This window comes from Tachypleus tridentatus, chromosome 13, assembly GCF_004210375.1.
Source record: "Tachypleus tridentatus isolate NWPU-2018 chromosome 13, ASM421037v1, whole genome shotgun sequence".
Lineage (NCBI taxonomy): Eukaryota > Metazoa > Arthropoda > Merostomata > Xiphosura > Limulidae > Tachypleus > Tachypleus tridentatus.
This window is the reverse complement of record NC_134837.1, coordinates 186,855,895-186,875,542: the sequence shown is the minus strand read 5'-3', so window position 1 is coordinate 186,875,542 and position 19,648 is coordinate 186,855,895. Positions and strand designations below refer to the sequence as shown.

Below are 19,648 nucleotides of genomic sequence, written 5' to 3'. Positions count from 1 at the left end.
AGGGGTACGAACACTTTCTGTCGTAACTGTATAAGTACACCAAGTACTTTTACTGATTTGTATTCTTGTACTCTATTGCTCTTGGCAGCAGTGCAGTGTGTGTGTGTGTGCATACATCAAATAACCCATATCACTACCTTATTAGATGATTGCGAGAGTCTACTGGAGAACATGACAACATGTGTGGATACAGTACTACGGGTTCTCCACTGGGATCTAATACTTCCAAACCAGTGAGTCCGATAGTTTGTGAGTCTCCCCATGTAGTCATGAAAGTCACTATCAGGCCTGAAAACATTAAACAATACTTACACACAGTTCAAACAATTGCTGCATGTTATATGTGGACTGTTCGTAATGCTTAATACAATCGTTCTTATGAAAATTCTTGTATTCTGATCGGTTTTCCACTTTGATAAACAAACCAAAAGCTGTATAGTATTGTCACGCTCTCTGGTGCTTCCAGTCTTTAAAATATAGGCTAAATTTACTGAAATACTGGTTAATTTAACAAAATCTCTTTTGTGAAAGTGCAGTTTAATATTCAATTATGTGTTATAAAACTAAATATGAATCTATATTCCACATACATTAAATTAACTTCATCTAACTTTAATCTTATGAAAAAAAAATGTTTAAAAGTTTCACTGAGAAGATCATACTGCTGATTACACAGATAACCTTACATTCTAAAACTGTTTATGAACACACATAAAATGGTGTTAATAAATGTGGAATACAGTTATCTAGTACAGTAAACCACATTATCAAAATTGTTATGAATGTGGACCACACTTACCTGGTACAGTAAAAGACATATAAAAAGGTGTTGTGAATGTTTAACACACTTATTTGGTACAGTAAAACACATGTACTTAACTATGAAGACCTGGCCTCTGAAACATAAGACTGATCACCATGCTTAACACTATGGTTTTGCACTAGTACTTACAGTAGGGAATTTTGTAGTTGAATACCAACTTAATAAAACTCAAAGATAAGATCTACTGTTTGAATGCAGAGAACAGTCCGAACATGGAGTGTGTATCATACTTCAATAACTGTCACAATTGTTTCGACATTTAAAAACAAGACAAAGCTTTTAAATGTATACAATGAACCACAAATAAAGAAATAAACTTTAAAAAAGAATGTGTTACTTTAATTTGTATCATCAGTAACAAAGTGTAGTGCAGGAATATTATTGCATTAAATTATATATATATCAAAAATTTAAAATAACTGCCTTAGCCAGTGATTAACAAAATCAGCTGTATTTATTAGCAGAACAAAAGAAACAGTGGGATAAGTTAATTCAACAACATTGTTTTTATGACTGGAACTGTGAGTGAGACTTAAGATTTTTTACATAATATATTTACTAAATAAAACACTTCTGTTCACCAATCAAGTTTCCTTTTTGCTCATTCATTACCACTGTAACACCATTTTGTTTGAATGATTTACTGGTTGAACTTGTAACACAAAGAATGTTTTCACTTAATCATATTTCATGTAATTTTAACTAATGTAATTTAAAAGTGAACAAAAATTGCAACATCTAAGTTGATAAAAAAAACCCACACCAGTTTAGTGTTATTTCAAGACAACTGATACCTTTGTTTCTGACTGCACAGAACCTTCCAGTGTAACTTTTATTATATTATTTATTTAAAGCTACAGGAACTATGAAGGATATCTTAACTCAGAATGGTGATAAAATACAAATACTGAGAACTTACACTGTCCAATAAACTTTTCACTTTTGCCCGAGTCAAATACATACATACTATCTGATGTAAGGGATCGTCTCCTCAACTGAGACTGGCCAAAAGGATTAGCTGTAGTAAATGGACGCTCAACCTACAGAGAGGTCACAGATCCATTTGTACTTAGAATCATTCTCAGCTATTCTATCTAATACATTGACAAGAAATTATGGTATAATCAAAAGTTATTTACATATATGGAAGGACTCTTTCATTCTGATGCTATTACAATAAAAAACTAGGGTAATTCCATGTCAAATCATCCAGGGGGCTGCAGGTGACCCCCACAGAATACCTTGAAAAAAATTCACATGTGCTCATCTACCCATATAATGAAAAAATTGCCAAAGATTAGATTAATATCTCTAATAATAGTTTCTGAAATACAGCCCTGTAAAATTTAAGTAATTTTTTTTTGGCAAATTTATTTTGAACAACTTTGGCTGTTTAAAACTGCAAGAGTAATGATAGTAGAAGACTGAAATTTGCTACACTGACTGAATTAATCTCACAGAATTCAAAAATGATCTCACACCAAGTTTATCTCTCTTAGGATTTGCATAATGAGGCAGTAAAATCACCTAAAAACCCCAAATCATAAAAACATTGGTTTATGTAATAAGCCATAGCTCTAAGACTTAATATGATACAAAGCTGATTTTTTTTAATCTCCTATAACATATAAGTTGATAAATCAGCAATTGTTGTAATTAAAAGTCTGTTAGATCTCCTGTAAAAAAATTTAGCTGCATGCAACTTTTTATGGTTTAGCTAAAAATAACCCTACTTCAGGCCACAGTTTAACCATGTCACCAGTTATTCAGCCTTTTCAGATTTTTACCATATATTCTTACATCTCTGAATATGATCTACAAAAAATTCAGGATGGTGTTCAACCTACTTTTTGTGTTATAATTTTTTTAAAGTATCCTCTGACCATACCTTGATTACTTGAAAAAAAAACAACTACAATTCAGGTGTGTTACTGTATGCAAATATATCCAAACAATTTTGAAATAACTTATGAATCCCATTGTAATATTCTAATCAGCCTTTACCATATATCCTTACATCTCTGAACATGATCTTCAACAAAATCAAGGTTGTGAAAAATAATAAATTATCAAATTTTAAGTATCTCTGATATGTACCATTGGGCAAAGGACCACATTCAGGGCATTCAGTTCTTTCTTGTCAATCAGGAATCAGTCCTTTAGAATTGTGTAAAGTTTGATCTACTTGAGCACTATGAAAAATGCAAAACTGTGGCAGGTATTAGGTCACATCATAGCTTTATTCCCCACTCTACCAACAAATTGTATATGAGAAGGCTATCAGATGATGATGTGTACACAGTTGTAACTGTTGGTAGTAACAGTGAAACTGATGCTGCAGCAGCTCAAATAGGGTCTAATGATAGCGATGACAATTATCAGCCAGGGAAATATGTGGCATGCATATACAATCATGAATGGTATGTGGGAAGCACAAAAGATAGATCAGATGAACATTCCAATGTGTTGGTATAATTTATGAAGAAATCAAGAAACGAACTGTTCTCATGGCCTGCAAGGTCAGGTAAAGATGAAAGCTTTCCAACATATTCTTTGTCTGATAAGTGCACCTACCGTGCAAGGCAGTAGTGCTCGCCACCATGTTCTAAGTCAAAGTGATCTCAACATAATCAAACCCAAATTTCAGAAATTTATTCAAGCTGTCTGAATAAAGCAATGTTTATTTGATGTTGTTAAGGCTAATTTATTGCCAAAGCAGTTTTTGAAACATCTCATTGTCCCAATTATTGCAGTTTGGTGTGACTACAAACTTTCTCAGTTATCCCCTGTTGTACCACTGTGCTTTTAGTGTCTGATTTACCTTTGTATTTATTATATTACAAATCTTAAACTCAGCCATATCTGCATAACTGTAATGCATACACAATATATTTGCATTGCCATGTGATCTAACTAGTTATGCCAATAAACTTGTTCAGAAATGAATTAATTCTTTCTTGTTTCTTACAACTTCATTATTTAACATTGTGAAAGGCTGGTTAGAATATTTCAGTGGGGTTAATAAAATCCTGACAAGTATTTTTCAAAATTGTATGGATATATTTGCACACAGTAACACACCTGAACTGAATTTTTTAAATAAAAAAGTATGGTCAGAGGATACTTTAAAAAATTATAACTCACAAAGTAGGTTGAACACCATCCTGATTTTTTTGTAGATCATATTCAGAGATGTACAAATATATGGTAAAAATCTGAAAAGGCTGAATAACTGGTGACATGGTCAAACTGTGGCCTAAGTAGGGCTATTTTTAGCTAAACCATAAAAAGTTGCATGCAGCTAAATTTTTTTACAGGAGATCTAACAGACTTTTAATTAAAACAATTGCTGATTTATCAACTGATATGTTATAAAAATTAGAAAAAAAAATCAGCTTTGTATCATATTAAGTCTTAGAGCTATGGCTTATTACATAAACCAATGTTTTTTTAAGATTTTGGGTTTTAGGTGATTTTACAGCCTCACTATGAAAATCCTAAGAGAGATAAACTTGGTTTGAGCCTTCTACCACCATTACTCTTGCAGCTTTAAGCAGCCAAAGTTGCCCGAAAATGAATTCACCAAAAATAAAAAAAAACTTAAATTTTAGAGGGCTGTAAATCAGAAACTATTACAGATATTGATATAATCATTGGCAATTTTTCATTATATGGGTAGATGAGCACATATGAATATTTTCAAGGCATTTTGAGGGGGTCACCTGGATAATTTTCCAAAATCTGGATCATTTGACATGAAATGCCCCACTAGGCTTCAGAGAACACATGTCCAATATCAGGAGTTTACTTACATACCCTTAAATGAAAAGATAAAAATAAAACAAAGTAAATATTAATTACATTTTACCATGTCCTAACCTACTTCACATTAATAGGTTTAAAAATTAAATTTCAAATAATGAAGAAAATCTTCACAGAAAAGAATCAATATAAATAAACATCAATACACGTGTATCCATGCCTTATACATTTCAATTAATATGCATGTATCTGTTCCTTACATATTGCCATCAGTATGTGTGTGTATCTGTCCCTGACAGATTTCCATCAGTATGTGTGTGTATCTGTTCCTTACACATTTCCATCAGTATGTGTGTGCATCTGTTCCTTACACATTTCCATCAGTATGTGTGTGCATCTCTTCCTTACACATTTCCATCAGTATGTGTGTGTATCTGTTCCTTACACATTTCCATCAGTATTTATGTGTATCTGTTCCTTATACATCTCCATCAGTATGTATGTGTATCTGTTTCTTACACATTTCCATCAGTATGTGTGTGTATCTGTCCCTTACACATCTTCATCAGTATGTGTGTGTATCTGTTCCTTACACATCTTCATCAGTATGTGTGTGTATCTGTTCCTTATACATCTCCATCAGTATGTATCTGTTTCTTACACATTTCCATCAGTATGTGTGTATCTGTTTCTTACACATCTCCATCAGTATGTATGTGTATCTGTTCCTGATAAATCACTACAACTGTGTCTGTATGATGTTCATGTGTCTGATAACTAAGTAGATAATATCCTCAACACATGATTGAAGCATCAACAGGAGAGATTTACAACATTTAACAAAAACAGATGAAAATGAACTGTATTTTACTAATAAGTCTTGATATTATCAAAGAAATTAATAAACACAATTACTTGAAGTAAAACTCAAGCAAGTGTTCCAAAGTGCCATCAGTCATTTTGTCAATGAGTTACATAAGCCTATTCCTGCATATTCATTCTTTAAATACCATCTGCATGCCTTAACAAAAATATTTTAATAATATAGTTCCTACGTTTATTTTGTATTTAAAATTACTAGTTTTCTTATCAATAGAGATGCTATACCCTGTCATAAAAATGGATCAGAATTGAATATATACATATATACTCACTCCATTGTCTTTACTGCCAGTCTGGGGTCGTTCTTTAATGTTTTCTTTGGCAGCTACAGCAGGGTTCATTAAATACTCACCGAATGTCTTGTCGTGGCGAGATATGGCTTCAAGTATACAATCATCAGTGGTGAATAAAATAGTCTGAGGGAACAGTTATTACACTCAGTTCTATCTTATATCAGTTCATAAACAGCATTTCCAAACAGATAAAATTTAAATTGGACATGTTTTCAGTCACTGACATTATGTTCTTTACATACCATAATAATGCTTTTCAGTTGATATAACTCAAAAGTATTGGATTGAATACTTTGTACTGAAATTAATTTGTAAATCTGCAAATCTTGTTCCAACTACAGCCATTATAGTGTTGAAGTGGAACAGCATGTACTAAAATTACATTTTAATATTTAAAAGATAATGTGATGTCATCAATAGCTGATCAATATAGAGAATGTTCAGACATTTAGGAGTTACTGAATCAACCTGGCACCATGACCAGAAAGAGATCTGCAACAAGTCATATTCCAGTCATAGTTAGCAAAGTGTGATATTTTGTAACATGTGAGAATCTATTAACACAAAGTGGCAAAAAAGCCATCTATGTTTACTATGCAACAATAAGCAAAATAATGAAGGATAATAATTTATGTGTTCACTTACATAAAGGTACTTGGTGTACATCTCATTCAACCATCACAAACCTCAAGAAGCTATAGAATGAATTACAGACAAGGGTTCAGGTGATTCTGTACTAAATATGCCAGTCAAGTTGTCAGATGCAGTGTCTATTGATTTTTGTAAGGCCAGACTACTGAAACAACCATTGGGAAACCACAGTCTTCATACATTAGATAGATTATGGAATTCATTTGGGGAGGAGTTATGTGCTTTTGATACAACAGCCTTACAACAGAACATTTCAAAATGGAAACTATGCTGCAATGCTATTTGCAAGATGTAGAAGCAACAGATAGAGCAAAACCAGATGAACTGACATGGTCTGTTATGCTAGAAAGAAAGTCTAAATTTGTTTTGATTATAAAGCACACAACACTCTCTGTATATTTTAAGGCATTACTGAAGATTATGCAAGTTTTCATAAAAATCTATATAAAATATAAATCATCCACCTCTAAGACTAAAGATGCAGGTACATAATAAAGATGCACTTTATTAGGTACACTTATCTAATACCAAATAGGACCCTCTTTTGTCTCCAGAACAGCCTGAATTCTTTGTGGCATGAATTCAACAAGGTGCTGGAAATATTCCTTAGGGATTTTGGTCCATTCTGGCTTAATAGTAATTAATGTAGTTAACTGTGTTGTATTAACAAGTTAAATGCTTAATGTAGTTAATTGTGTTGTATTAACAAGCCAAGCACTTAATGTAGTTAACTGTGTTGTATTAACAAGAATTAAGCACTTAATGTAGTTACATATCCTGGGCTATGTTTACTGTGTGTCTTTGCACAACAAGATAAAAACATCATTACCACACTTACATCTCCAAATGCTTCAGTCCCACCTTGAATGCCACCACAGGCTCGAGCTATCTCACCTCTAAAAATCTTTTTGTTGTCCAGAGTCATGTCTACTACTTTAGCTCCTCGGAAAGAATGAATGCGAGACTTGTTGTAATTCTGTGTGAGAAATTTTAAATAAAAAAAAGACACCACAATCTTTAATGTCAAGTTTTTCATTCACACTCAAAATTTTAGTTCACAAACCTGCACACATACAAACATTACACTCAGTGTTTTATGTGGTATTCAGACTGAAACCTGCCATTCTGACACATGTTTAGAACACATTTTATTGTTACTTGATAAAGTTTTGTATATAAAACTTGTTGAACACAAATATTTGTTGTCAAGGAAATTAATTTCAAGTTTAAAAAGACATTTTAAAGCCACCATACAAAGTTAATGTTTTCCTAAGTGAAAAATGTATTTCCAATAGATACCTCTTGTCACAAAAAGCTTTCTCAACTAGTAACCCCTCTATCAGAACAAATTTTTTAGTTAATACTGGCCTTTCAAGTCTAAGTTCTTTCTGAATGTCAGCATGTAACTGATAATGCAGGAGTGTAACACTACCCCTATTGTAACTAGCTCCTTATTTAATCATGCACTTATTAATAACTTTTAGATTGGTTATAAATATTTAAACATTTAGAAATACATTTTAGTGTATGAAAATGTTAACTTCTAACAAAATGCTAGAATCCCACAACTAGCAAATGGCAAGTAAGAATACGACCTCCCTTGAGGAAAATGCCCAAAGAAAAACCATGAAGCGTGGTATGGAAAGAAAACATTACACCAATGGGAGGCTGCATCATTTCTAAACCAGATATACTCTTTGCCCATCAGGAATACATAAGAAAAACCTCAGGGCAGAAACATAGAGGGGCCCCAAAAATGTTTATCAGGAAAGGGAACCCTATGTGTCATGTGGTTAGGGTGAAACAGACCATAAATAAGAGTTCAACTTCAAACAACACCTGGTGGCATTGAGAATTGTAAATAAGATCCACTGTAAGAAGAGAGTCTTTTACTTGTTAGCTCAAAAACAGGTACTGGATGGGAATATGAGTATCTGTAACAATTCAGTTGACTGTAATAAGTTAGAAGAGATCGTTAGGCATTCATTTCAAGTCCAAAATCTGGTAGCAATGGGAATGTTATGTCTACTCCACAATAAGAACAGGGAAGCCAACATTGTACATGTAGGTAATCGTCATTTATCCAACTTCAAATAACACCAGATCCATCAGGAACCAACATCCAGTATACAATATGAAGATGAAGAATGACATCAGTTTGGGGTAACATCTCCAGTTCAAAACTGATGTCATTGGGAATTTACCATACAGTCCACAGTAGGAAACAGTCAAACATATGTGAGGACTAATTTGGTGGAACCATCTCAAATAAACACCTGACTCAGCCAGGAACTCGCATCTGGTGGATGGTAGAAAGGAAGAATATCTCAGCTAGAAGGACAAATTTCAAAACATATATTACATAGTGCTACAACCAGCACCTGGTGGCATCTGGAATTGTAAATCAAATTTACAGTAGGAAGGACGTCATTCTGTCAACACCAGCAGAATACCGAGTAGCATTGTCACCATGATAACTATTTTTAAAGGAAGGCCTACCATGTTGATGGAGTCAACAGCTGGTGGCATCTGAAATTATGCATCAGGTCCATGGTAGAAAGAGTCCCAATGTCACAGAGCAGCAGAAATTGGCAGTAATCCATGTCATTACACACATAAGTCCATGAGTGATTGATCTGTGACAAACATATTTATGAAGTAACAGACTATGAGATATAACTATCAGTGGTCCGATGAAACACCCTATATTTATGGTGTGTGTGTAACATTATCCTGACATTTTAATATGTTTAATGTAATATTGATGTACAGATGACAATTGGACAGAGTTAATCAAACAACTCTTGGGAGCAACTGCAACTGTACATCAGGTCTATGGCACAAAATTCTTGAACATGATACACATCTAGTGTGGTCACAGGATATACTTTGTGGATTTTAATACTAAATATACCTGGTTAGGCATCATTCACTACAGAGAAGGATCTCTACAACAAAAGATTCTATAAAGAAAAATAAAAACCAAAAGAGTAGTCCACATTTCCACCCAGGGAAAATGGAAAAGAGCAGCCAGGAACAAGGTAAGATAAGAGATCTATTGGGAGAAAACAACAAAAAATACAACAAACATTCAGAGAAAGGTAAGAATATTGCCAGGGAAAGTGACAACATGAGGAACATGGAGAGTAAAAAAAGTAATATAAAAGATGATGACAAAGGTTTAAATAGATGACAAATAAGAGCATGAAGGAGAATGTTGAGATTCCTGAAGAGAAGCAGGAGAAATAGAGAATGGAAAAAATAAAATAAAAGATACCTGCAAATGGAACACAGAAGCAAAGTCAGTAAACCAAAAAGTGGAAGGCAAAACCAACTTACAACTGGCAACAAAGTAAACTGATAGATTCCCAAGTGAAAAAAAAAGGCAGTAGAGAAAGAGAAGAAGATAACCTAGACATACCAACAATAGTGTAAAGTGTATCACCTACACTGGCAAACTGTCAAAGAGGATGGATAAACTTGATGAGAAATCAAGGAAGTTGAATGCCTGGAAAGCCCCAACCTTCAGTGAGGCTCCAGACAAATGCCACATGTGAAGATGGAGTTCATGTATGGATGACACACAACAGAGTGTTGGAGACAAAGACAGAGGAAGTGGGAGGCAACACCAAAAGCCTTTGCAGAAGGGGAACCTATGTTATAGTCAGCCAATACAGTGCTACCACCAGAAATCAACACAGAATGTTATAAAGTACTGATAAAACATGAGAAGTAACAGAATAATAAAGTTTGAAAAAAAATAAAAAGAATAAATTACTACATATGCACGAGTGACATAAATATGGAGTTATAAACTCAAAACTATAATTAATAAAAGCTAATACAAGTTTCATCATAAAAAAAAAACAGAATCTAAAATTGAAGGTTTAAATTTAATCACTTAAATATTTCAGAAAGACATCAAGATAAATACATTATAAGAAAACAAATGAAACATGGCAATACACATAACATTATTTAAATTTTCCATTACCCTCCACCAAGTTAATAATAAAGAAAAACAAACACCAACCCAGATTCTTATCATTGCTACTCTAACAGACTGAGAAAATTGCAGGAAAACATAGTGATTATTGCCTGGTGTGAAAGGGGCCAACCACAAATGCATATCATCTTTGGTGCGATAAACTCCATCAATTAAGTTGGTTACAACCCTTGGGTCGTGGCTGTAGTCAGGTAGAACATTTATGTCAGCTGGTACTGCCCATATCTATAAAAATATATTGTAATAAACTTATTTGTATTAATAAGACCATTATAAATGTTTGATTTAAAACCACTATAAATGTTTGATTTAAGATCATTATAAATGTTTGATTTAAAACCACTATAAATGTTTGATTTAAGACTATTATAAATGTTTGACTTAAGATCATTATATATGTTTAATTTAAAACCATTATAAATGTTTGATTTAAGACCATTATAAATGTTTGATTTAAGATCATTATAAATCTTTAATTTAAAACCATTATAAATGTTTGACATAAGATCATTATATATGTTTGATTTAAGATCATTATAAATGTTTAATTTAAAACCATTATAAATGTTTGATTTAAAACCACTATAAATGTTTGATTTAAAACCATTATAAATGTTTAATTTAAGACCATTATAAATGTTTAATTCAAACACAGCCTAGGATGCAACTTTCCATGCATGTTGAAAAGAGAATTATTATGATGAAATAAATTAGTGTTAACATTACCTTACCTGAAAATGTATTTCTGACAGATACCTTCACCCACAGGACAGCTTCTTTCTTCTTGAGTTTGTGCCATTTGCCAAATATCTTTGCAAGCCACAAGCCATATGAAAACACCAACCTAATCTCACATAAGACCATTGTAGCAGAACCCTCCACCAGTAGGAGTATGACATACTTCCATGCAATTTGACTCCAAGTACATTCTTGCTTTTAAAATCTTACTCTTTGACAAGGCAATAAATAAACATGCACCAGGAAAGCATGGAAAATGTGTGAGAGGTGAGTATCTACCAGAAATACATTTTTGGGTAAATAAAATGTTAGAATAGTTAGAATCCAATATTCAAATGGTGGAGACACCTGTGCATAGTTTACCTGGATGAGCTTCCTCCTGAAAATATCTGTAATGAACACTCTTCCATGGTTCTAGAACCCAAAGTCAGACAGTTGTTCAATGATTTATATGTGAACAGCCTAGTAAAATGAGGTGTTCTGGAGAAGACATAATCCCCAAAAGTGAATCTTTATGCTGGAGATATAAAGGTGAGGTACACATTGTGGTTACCAGATGCCTGGAGACAAGAGTTGTGTAATACAGTGGGAAAAGGATATGGGAAAGAAAAAGAAAGAACTTTACATACCTGCATAGCAAAGTTTTAAAAATGTGGAGAAGACAGATTCTTCTTTAGTAGATAAGGAAATTCTCAAAGGAAAACCAGGAGGCAAAAAAATTTGCTCAAATTCATCCTTTTCAACTTAAGGCCCAAAACAAGAGGAAGAGAAGTGAGTGAAGCAGAAACTGCATTAAATCTCACAACATGCTGAACAATGGTTGTCACATCTTCTATGGATAAAGAATTTCCCTGACTACGTCATGGAACCCACAACATGCTGAACATTGGCTCTCACATTCTCTACAGATAAAGAACTTCCCTGGCTATGTCATGGACCCCACAACATGTTGAACAATGGCTGTAACATTCTCCATAGATAATAAACTTTCTCCCTAATTTATTACTATTATTTTATTCAGAATAAGGTACATCTTTACTCACAGCAGCTGAAGAATGGGTTTGTGTGATTTCATGGTGAGTATATGTTAAAGCTCCATCAAGTGAAAGTAGAAGAATTAAAAAAGTCATAAATTCTACCAAACTCAAAACACGTTTGTTAACAACTGATAAAAAGAATGAGAAATCAGGAGTACAAATGTATATGGATTTATTTTACTTGGTGGAGTGTTTTTGTGTATGATTAATCACCATGAAATGAGATTAGGTGGATGCTTCACAAGGCTGATGGCTTCCAAGTCTCTTTGGTAGAAAATGTTAGCTCAAGAAGAAAGAAGGTGAAAAGGTGAGTGTTCATTTCAGAAACTGTTATACCTATTAAAAAGATAATTGTTATAGCGAAAAAAACTACTACTGTTAAATAGAGAATTGTTACAGTGAAAGAAACTAGTATTGTTGAACACAGAATTGTTATAGTGAAAGAAACTATATTATTGCATGGAGAATTGTTATAGTGAAAGAAACTAGCATTGTTGAATGAAGAATTGTTATAGTGAAAGAAACTAGCATTGTTGAATGAAGAATTGTTATAGTGAAAGAAACTAGTATTGTTGAATGAAGAATTGTTATAGTGAAAGAAACTAGTATTGTTGAACAGAGAATTGTTATAGTAAAAGAAACTAGTGTTGTTGAACAGAGAAGAGAATTGTTATAGCAAGAGAAACTAGTATTAGTGAACAACATATGAATATAGACTGAAAAGAAAAGCTATTCATTGTACAATATAATATTTTCAGGTCCTTTTCCAAAAACAAATCTATTCAAGCTTTTCAAATTTCATTATGAATTTCAAGGATCCTGAAAACTAGTTACTAGAACTGTGTAATAATATTTTAAAGATAGAACTTGCTTTTCTGTCTCTTCCATACCTTCTCAACCTGGACTGGCCTTCCACTTTGAGTGAAGACCTCAACACCATTTAATCCAACATAATGCTTGTCACCCCAAGTTGACAAGATATTTATTTTAAGCTGAATGCCCTCTGGGAGCACTGGAATAAAGAAGCCACCCTCAAAGCTGAAAAACAAAGTTTCTTTCTACATGAGTTTGTATGTAATACTGGAAGAAAAAAGCTTATAGAAGTTATATTAGTTTCGTTTCTTTCCAAACTTTCATCCACTATAAAAAAGAAACAATATATTTTCTAATAAAACATTATTAAATACATTTAGCATGTTTTTTGGACTCCCAAGTTTTAGTTATCAGGTAATTAAGTTCAGAGTTACTTACAATGATAAAAATTGTTTCTCAAACTTCCCTCACTATATCATGAAAAAATATTGATAAAATAGTTGTTCTGCAGTTGATTTCAGAAAATCGAGGAAGAGATGGTACTGGTTAACTTTATCAAACACTATAGCACACTACACAATATGTGTATCTATATATTGTAAGACAACAGTTGTTATGATTTTTCTTTTTGTTTGCAACTCATGTCTTATTTGTAAAGCCTAATAACAAACAAATAATGAAATAATGTTTTCTTTCTCTCACACAAAGTCATGTTAAAGAGTTTGTCACAGGTTTACAAGTAAACAGAATGACACTAAGTAGAGTTAACTGCTTTGAGTTGCAATAAAAGACTTTAATCAATAAACCAACTGTAATATATTCCTAATAACAGAAAAATACACAGGTTCAAGAAGTCTTGGTACAAAATGATAAAAACTCTATAACCTGAGCATTTCTCCTGAAGATCCACCTATCGAAAGTGTTCGGATTATAGGGTATTTATTATTTTGTGTTAATTTAAATATATTAACTTTGGAAGTGAAGAACATTACCAATTTTTACTTACTCTGTGACTTCAGTGCCATCATTTTCAACCATCTTAAATATTCTGCTGCCATCATTTGCAATACGTGAAACCAGCTGTCCTTTAATTCTTTCTTCCTGCATGTAAAGATCTAGGACATCCTCTAACAAAAAACAAGGTATAAAGATATCAGGTAATTATTTCACCAAACTGTTTACTTGAAACTGGTCTGTTTGCTGTTTGATTTTCTAAAGAAGAAACATATAGTGAATCATGAAGCATACTGATGACATAATAATGAATCATGAAATACACTCATAACACAATAATGAATCATGAAGTAACTGATGACATAATAATGGATCATGAAGTATATGGATAAATTACATTGTGAATCATGAAGTACAATGCTGACGTAATAATGAATCATGAAGTACAATGCTGACATAATAATGAATCATGAAGTACAATTCTGACATAATAATGAATCATTATGTCATCAGTTACTTCATGATTCAGCATGTAATTCATCCATATACTTCATGTCATCAGTATTCTTCATGATTCATTATTATGTCATCAGTTACATCATGATTTACCATGTAATTCATCCACATATTGATGGCATAACAATGAATCATAAAATGCAATGATGACATAATAATGAATCATGAAGCATACTTCTTAGGTCAAAACATTGTTCTATACTTTATTTTAATTAAAATTTTAATTCCCATACCAGCTGTCTTGAAAATACATTTTCACTTTAAGTGGGTTTCTTGTCATCATGATGACATAATAATGAATCACCAGGTATATATATACATACTGAATAACAGTCAATACTGAAGGAAATACATGCACCAAATCATGACCTGCACTGAGTATGATACACATACCAAATCATGACCTATACTGCACATGGTACACATATTGAATTATGGTCTATACTGAACACAATACACATATTGCATCATGGTCTATACTGAACAGAATACACATATTGCATTATGGTCTATACTGAACACTATGCACACACTGATTCATAGTCTATGCTGAACACGATACACTGAATCATAATCTATACTGTATACACACTAAATCGTGGTCTATACTGAACACAATAGACATTGAATCATGGTCTATAATGAACATGATACACATACTGAATCATGGTCCATAGTAAACACAATACACATATTGAATCATGTTCTATACTGAATGTGATACACAATGAATCATGGTCTATACTGAACATATACACATTGAATCATGATCTATATTAAACACAATACACTTATTGCATCATGGCATAATTATTAGGTATGCTGAAGCATATCTGTCATTACTGTTCCTCAGTTCTATACTCTAATAGACACATATTTCCACATCCTAAAGTTCTACTAAGGATTTTAATGCTCTTAATGTTTACTTAGTTTCTTTCAGAATAATCTTACAATAATGATCCATACAAAATATGTAAAAATATTCTTTTACCTGACCTTGATCATTATGGTTGGTTCTTCAACTGTTGGCCATGAAGGTGAAGTTAGTAGGTGTTATAAACACATTTTAAGCCTCATTTTGGATTAAATACAATTCCATGATGGTGGTGCTCTCATTGGATAAACACAAAATGAACACTATACACATATTGAATTGTGGTCTATACTAAACACTATGCATATACTGAATCATGGTCTATACTGAACACAATACACACACTGAATCATGATCTGCACTGAACATGATACTCACTAAATCATGGTCTATACTGGTTTATTGCTTAAAATATAAATAATATTCAGTAAAACATAGACCTTCTTGCCCCTTGATGTGTATTCCTGTACGTGGTGAGAGGACCTCCCAGAGAAGGTTCTGTACTTTCAGTTTACCTCCTCTGGGATCTAAACATCAACCAGCGTGTTTGTCGTGCGTGGTGACCAGTGAAGGGGAGGAGAGGATCCTGGTGGATGAAGCGTCCAACTGCAACACAACATCTTTGGCCTTGAATTCCCCCAAGATCAATCAGCTAGTCCACTTGGGCCAGAGCCAACTGAGTGCCAGCATAAGACGTTTTCAACGGGTGTAGTGGACATTATGTCTGATACTGGTGTTTGGGTATAGTGCTTACAAAACCCTGGCGTCGCTGCAGTTACCTTATATGGCACTGTAATGCATCCCCTCAAAAGACTCCATGGTGGATGGGGTCACTGGGCACTGAAATATTCTTTTTTTTATTATGGATATCCTTCAAATAAAAAAAATAAACAAGCATGACAGCATAAAGAAAAATCTGACTTCTGGCAAATTACTGTACACTGAATTTGTCCCGCAATTTTTAATTATACATTCTTTAACTGAAAAACTCTTAAAGTAGATGTCTCCAGTTTTTATTCAGAATGGTTTAGAAGGTTTATATTCCTAACCCTGTGAGATGTTTTCATTGTCAACGATTTGGTCACTCAAAAACATCTTGCTGTGGTTCCTTAACATGTGCCCGTTGTGCTGGTAAGACCATGATGCTCTTGAATGCCAACCAGAACTACACTGTGTTAACTGTAATGGTCCACATCCTTCCTATTTTACTTCTTGCCCTAAATGGGTGGAAGAGAACGAAGTACAACATCTCAAGACAGTTCATAATATTACTTATCCAAAAGCTCAGAAACTACTATTCCCAATTTCATCTTGGACTTATTCTGCAGTAATCCATTCCACTACTAGAGTAGGTGTCCAGACAGACCTTTCTGTGCCTCCTACAGAATCCTTAACAGCGCATCTTAATCTAGTACCCTCCAAAATTAACAAAGTTATTGAATCAGTATCATCTTCTATCTCTATCCCTACCACATCTTCCAGTCATTGCCCAACTTCACCTTGTTAAAGCCCAGGTGTTTCCATGGAGTCTTTCTCATCCAGATCCAGAACTTTGTATTGATGATACTGTAATTCCTGTCATCCCTGAGGCAAAGTTTTTAGGTCTTATATTTGACTGTAAATTAAACTTTATTTCCCATATCAAGCAACTTCATGTCAAATGTATTAGAGCACTGAACATCCTCCATGTCCTCTCTTCCACCTCTTGGGGAGCAGATCGATACTTCATGCTTAAACTTTATTGTGCCCTTATCTGATCCAAACTTGACTATGGGTCTATAGTTTATGGTTCTGCCGTAACCTTAGCAACAAAAAAGCTGGATCCTACCCACCATCTGGGGCTTCAGCTTTGCACTTGGGCCTTTCGTACTTCTCTAGTCCAAAGTTTATATGTGGAGTCCCATGAAATCCCTCTGTATATTTGTCATTTGCAACTGTCTCTTATGTATGATTCCAAACTTCGCTCTTTACCATAGCATCCTACTTGGGGTTGTGTTTCCCATCCTCAGTAGGCTGCATCTTTTTTATAATAGAAAATCTGTCGTTGTTCCTGTGTGTAGAATACCCTCTACAGTTTCTGTGTTCACTGTCGAATTGTACCCCATTTCTCTTGCCCTGAATCATATTAAAACTATGCAATATACGAATTGTATGATCCATACTGATTCATTCAGCTGTCTATTGGCCCTTACATCATTCCATGTTAGTTACCACCCTATTCTTATCAAAATCCAAAACAAACTGGTCCATCTCACTCTATTATCTGTCTCTGTCCAGTTTCTTTGGATACTGGGTCATTTTAATATTCGTGAGAATGAGCTAGCTGACAGAGCGGCAAAGTCCATCTGCTCTGATTCTATCACCACCATACCTGTTCCATTCATGGACTATGGTCCAGTTATCAAAACCCGACTGTACACCAGTTGGCAGTCGACCTGGAGTAAGCAACAAAATAATAAGCTTTTTCAAATCAAGATCGAAGGGAGGAAGTTGTTTTGGCTAGGCTACGCATTGGTCACAGTTTTTTAACTCACCACTTCCTTTTATCTGGTACTGATGCATCAATGTGTGGTCTGTGTGGCACTCAGGTCACAGTCATACATATTTTATTATCATGCCATCATTACAGCGAAGAATGACAATGCCATTTTAAATATATTTTTAAGGTAGGTTTGCCCTTGACATTAACCAATGTCATAGATGATACTGCCCACCTCACTCATATTTTTAAGAGCCATTGGTCTTTTTAACTTAATTAAGGTTTATATTGGACGATATACTGTTTTAGCATGATTTATTTTACACATTCTAATTTTTATTTTGACCTGAACCCAGGACTGGAGAAGCCATCTTCAGGTGACTGACAGCAAGTTTGAACTTAATGCTTCAGTCTTCCTGGCAGATCTTAATTTTACTTATTTTATGTATTTTTACCTTAATTTCCATGTAACATTATAGTATACTACACCTTGTTTGGCACAGATAGCCTAGTAGCTTTGTGAATTTGATAGGTTTGAAAGTTAATATGGCAAGTGAGCCACCAAATGTTCAAGGTACTGTCTTCAGGAAAACACCTAAAAAAATGTGGGTTCCTACCACCCACACTCTTCTCATAACACTGCTTATAAATAAATATTAAATCATAGGATATACCACAGGAGAGACACATATTGAATTAGTGATGATGAGAAACCCACTTGAAGTAAAAATGTATATCTGGATGGCTGGTTTTCTTATTAACTCTTTTACCAGAATAACGCAGAGAACAGTATTTCGACCTGAAGATGACCTTAGAAGGTCAAAGCATTGTTCTTTGTTTAATTTTGTTGAAAGTGTTAATACCAATACCAGCTGTCCAGAAATACACATACTGAATTATTGAATATGCTTTTAGAATGGACATACTTAATCATTATGTGTAGTGAAGAATATACACATATTAAATAATTAGCATGTCAAATGAGATACACATATTGAATCATGGGCTATGTTGAAGTGTTACAAGTACTGACTCAGCAGATATTCTGGGGAGGATGTACATGTTGAATGATCTGTTTACATTGTATAGCTCCTGATACGTATGTGATGAAGTCAATAGAATAGCCTTAGTGAAACCATCAAATATTTCTTGCAGTTTTATTATACCCTGATAAGTATTCTCTTGAACAAAACTGAAACATTGTTTTTCTACATTCCTGTAATCTTAGTTGTTTATGAGCAAACTTATCTTTCCTCAAGTCTTTCAAAGACAAACTATTCATTACATATCTACAGGACAAACGTATCATTCATCAAGTATTTCAAGGGAAAATGTATCTTTCAGCAAGTATATACAGAACAAACTTATCATTTATCAAGTATTTCAAGGGTAAATGTATCTTTCAGCAAGTATATACAGAACAAACTTATCATTTATCAAGTATTTCAAGGGTAAATGTATCTTTCAGCAAGTATATACAGAACAAACTTATCATTTATCAAGTATTTCAAGGGTAAATGTATCTTTCAGCAAGTATATACAGAACAAACTTATCATTCAAAGTATTTCAAGGGTAAATGTATCTTTCAGCAAGTATATACAGAACAAACTTATCATTTATCAAGTATTTCAAGGGTAAATGTATCTTTCAGCAAGTATATACAGAACAAACTTATCATTTATCAAGTATTTCAAGGGTAAATGTATCTTTCAGCAAGTATATACAGAACAAACTTATCATTTATCAAGTATTTCAAGGGTAAATGTATCTTTCAGCAAGTATATACAGAACAAACTTATCATTCATCAAGTATTTCAAG

The 19,648-nt window shown here is 33.5% G+C and overlaps 1 protein-coding gene across 6 annotated transcripts in view; it reads right to left on the bottom strand.

Annotated features, from left to right (window-relative positions):
* LOC143237026 (katanin-interacting protein-like) overlaps nt 1–19,648 on the bottom strand; it is an 83,665-nt gene that overhangs the window by 23,419 nt on the left and 40,598 nt on the right. For all 6 annotated transcript variants that reach the window (XM_076475848.1, XM_076475849.1, XM_076475851.1 and 3 more), the window contains exons 12-18: nt 14,012–14,132; nt 13,083–13,230; nt 10,445–10,642; nt 7,250–7,387; nt 5,740–5,883; nt 1,743–1,863; nt 138–288 (exon numbers count right to left, since the gene is read on the bottom strand). In XM_076475848.1, coding sequence (XP_076331963.1) covers nt 138–288; nt 1,743–1,863; nt 5,740–5,883; nt 7,250–7,387; nt 10,445–10,642; nt 13,083–13,230; nt 14,012–14,132 — 1,021 coding nt within the window. The remainder of the gene's footprint in view (nt 1–137; nt 289–1,742; nt 1,864–5,739; nt 5,884–7,249; nt 7,388–10,444; nt 10,643–13,082; nt 13,231–14,011; nt 14,133–19,648) is intronic.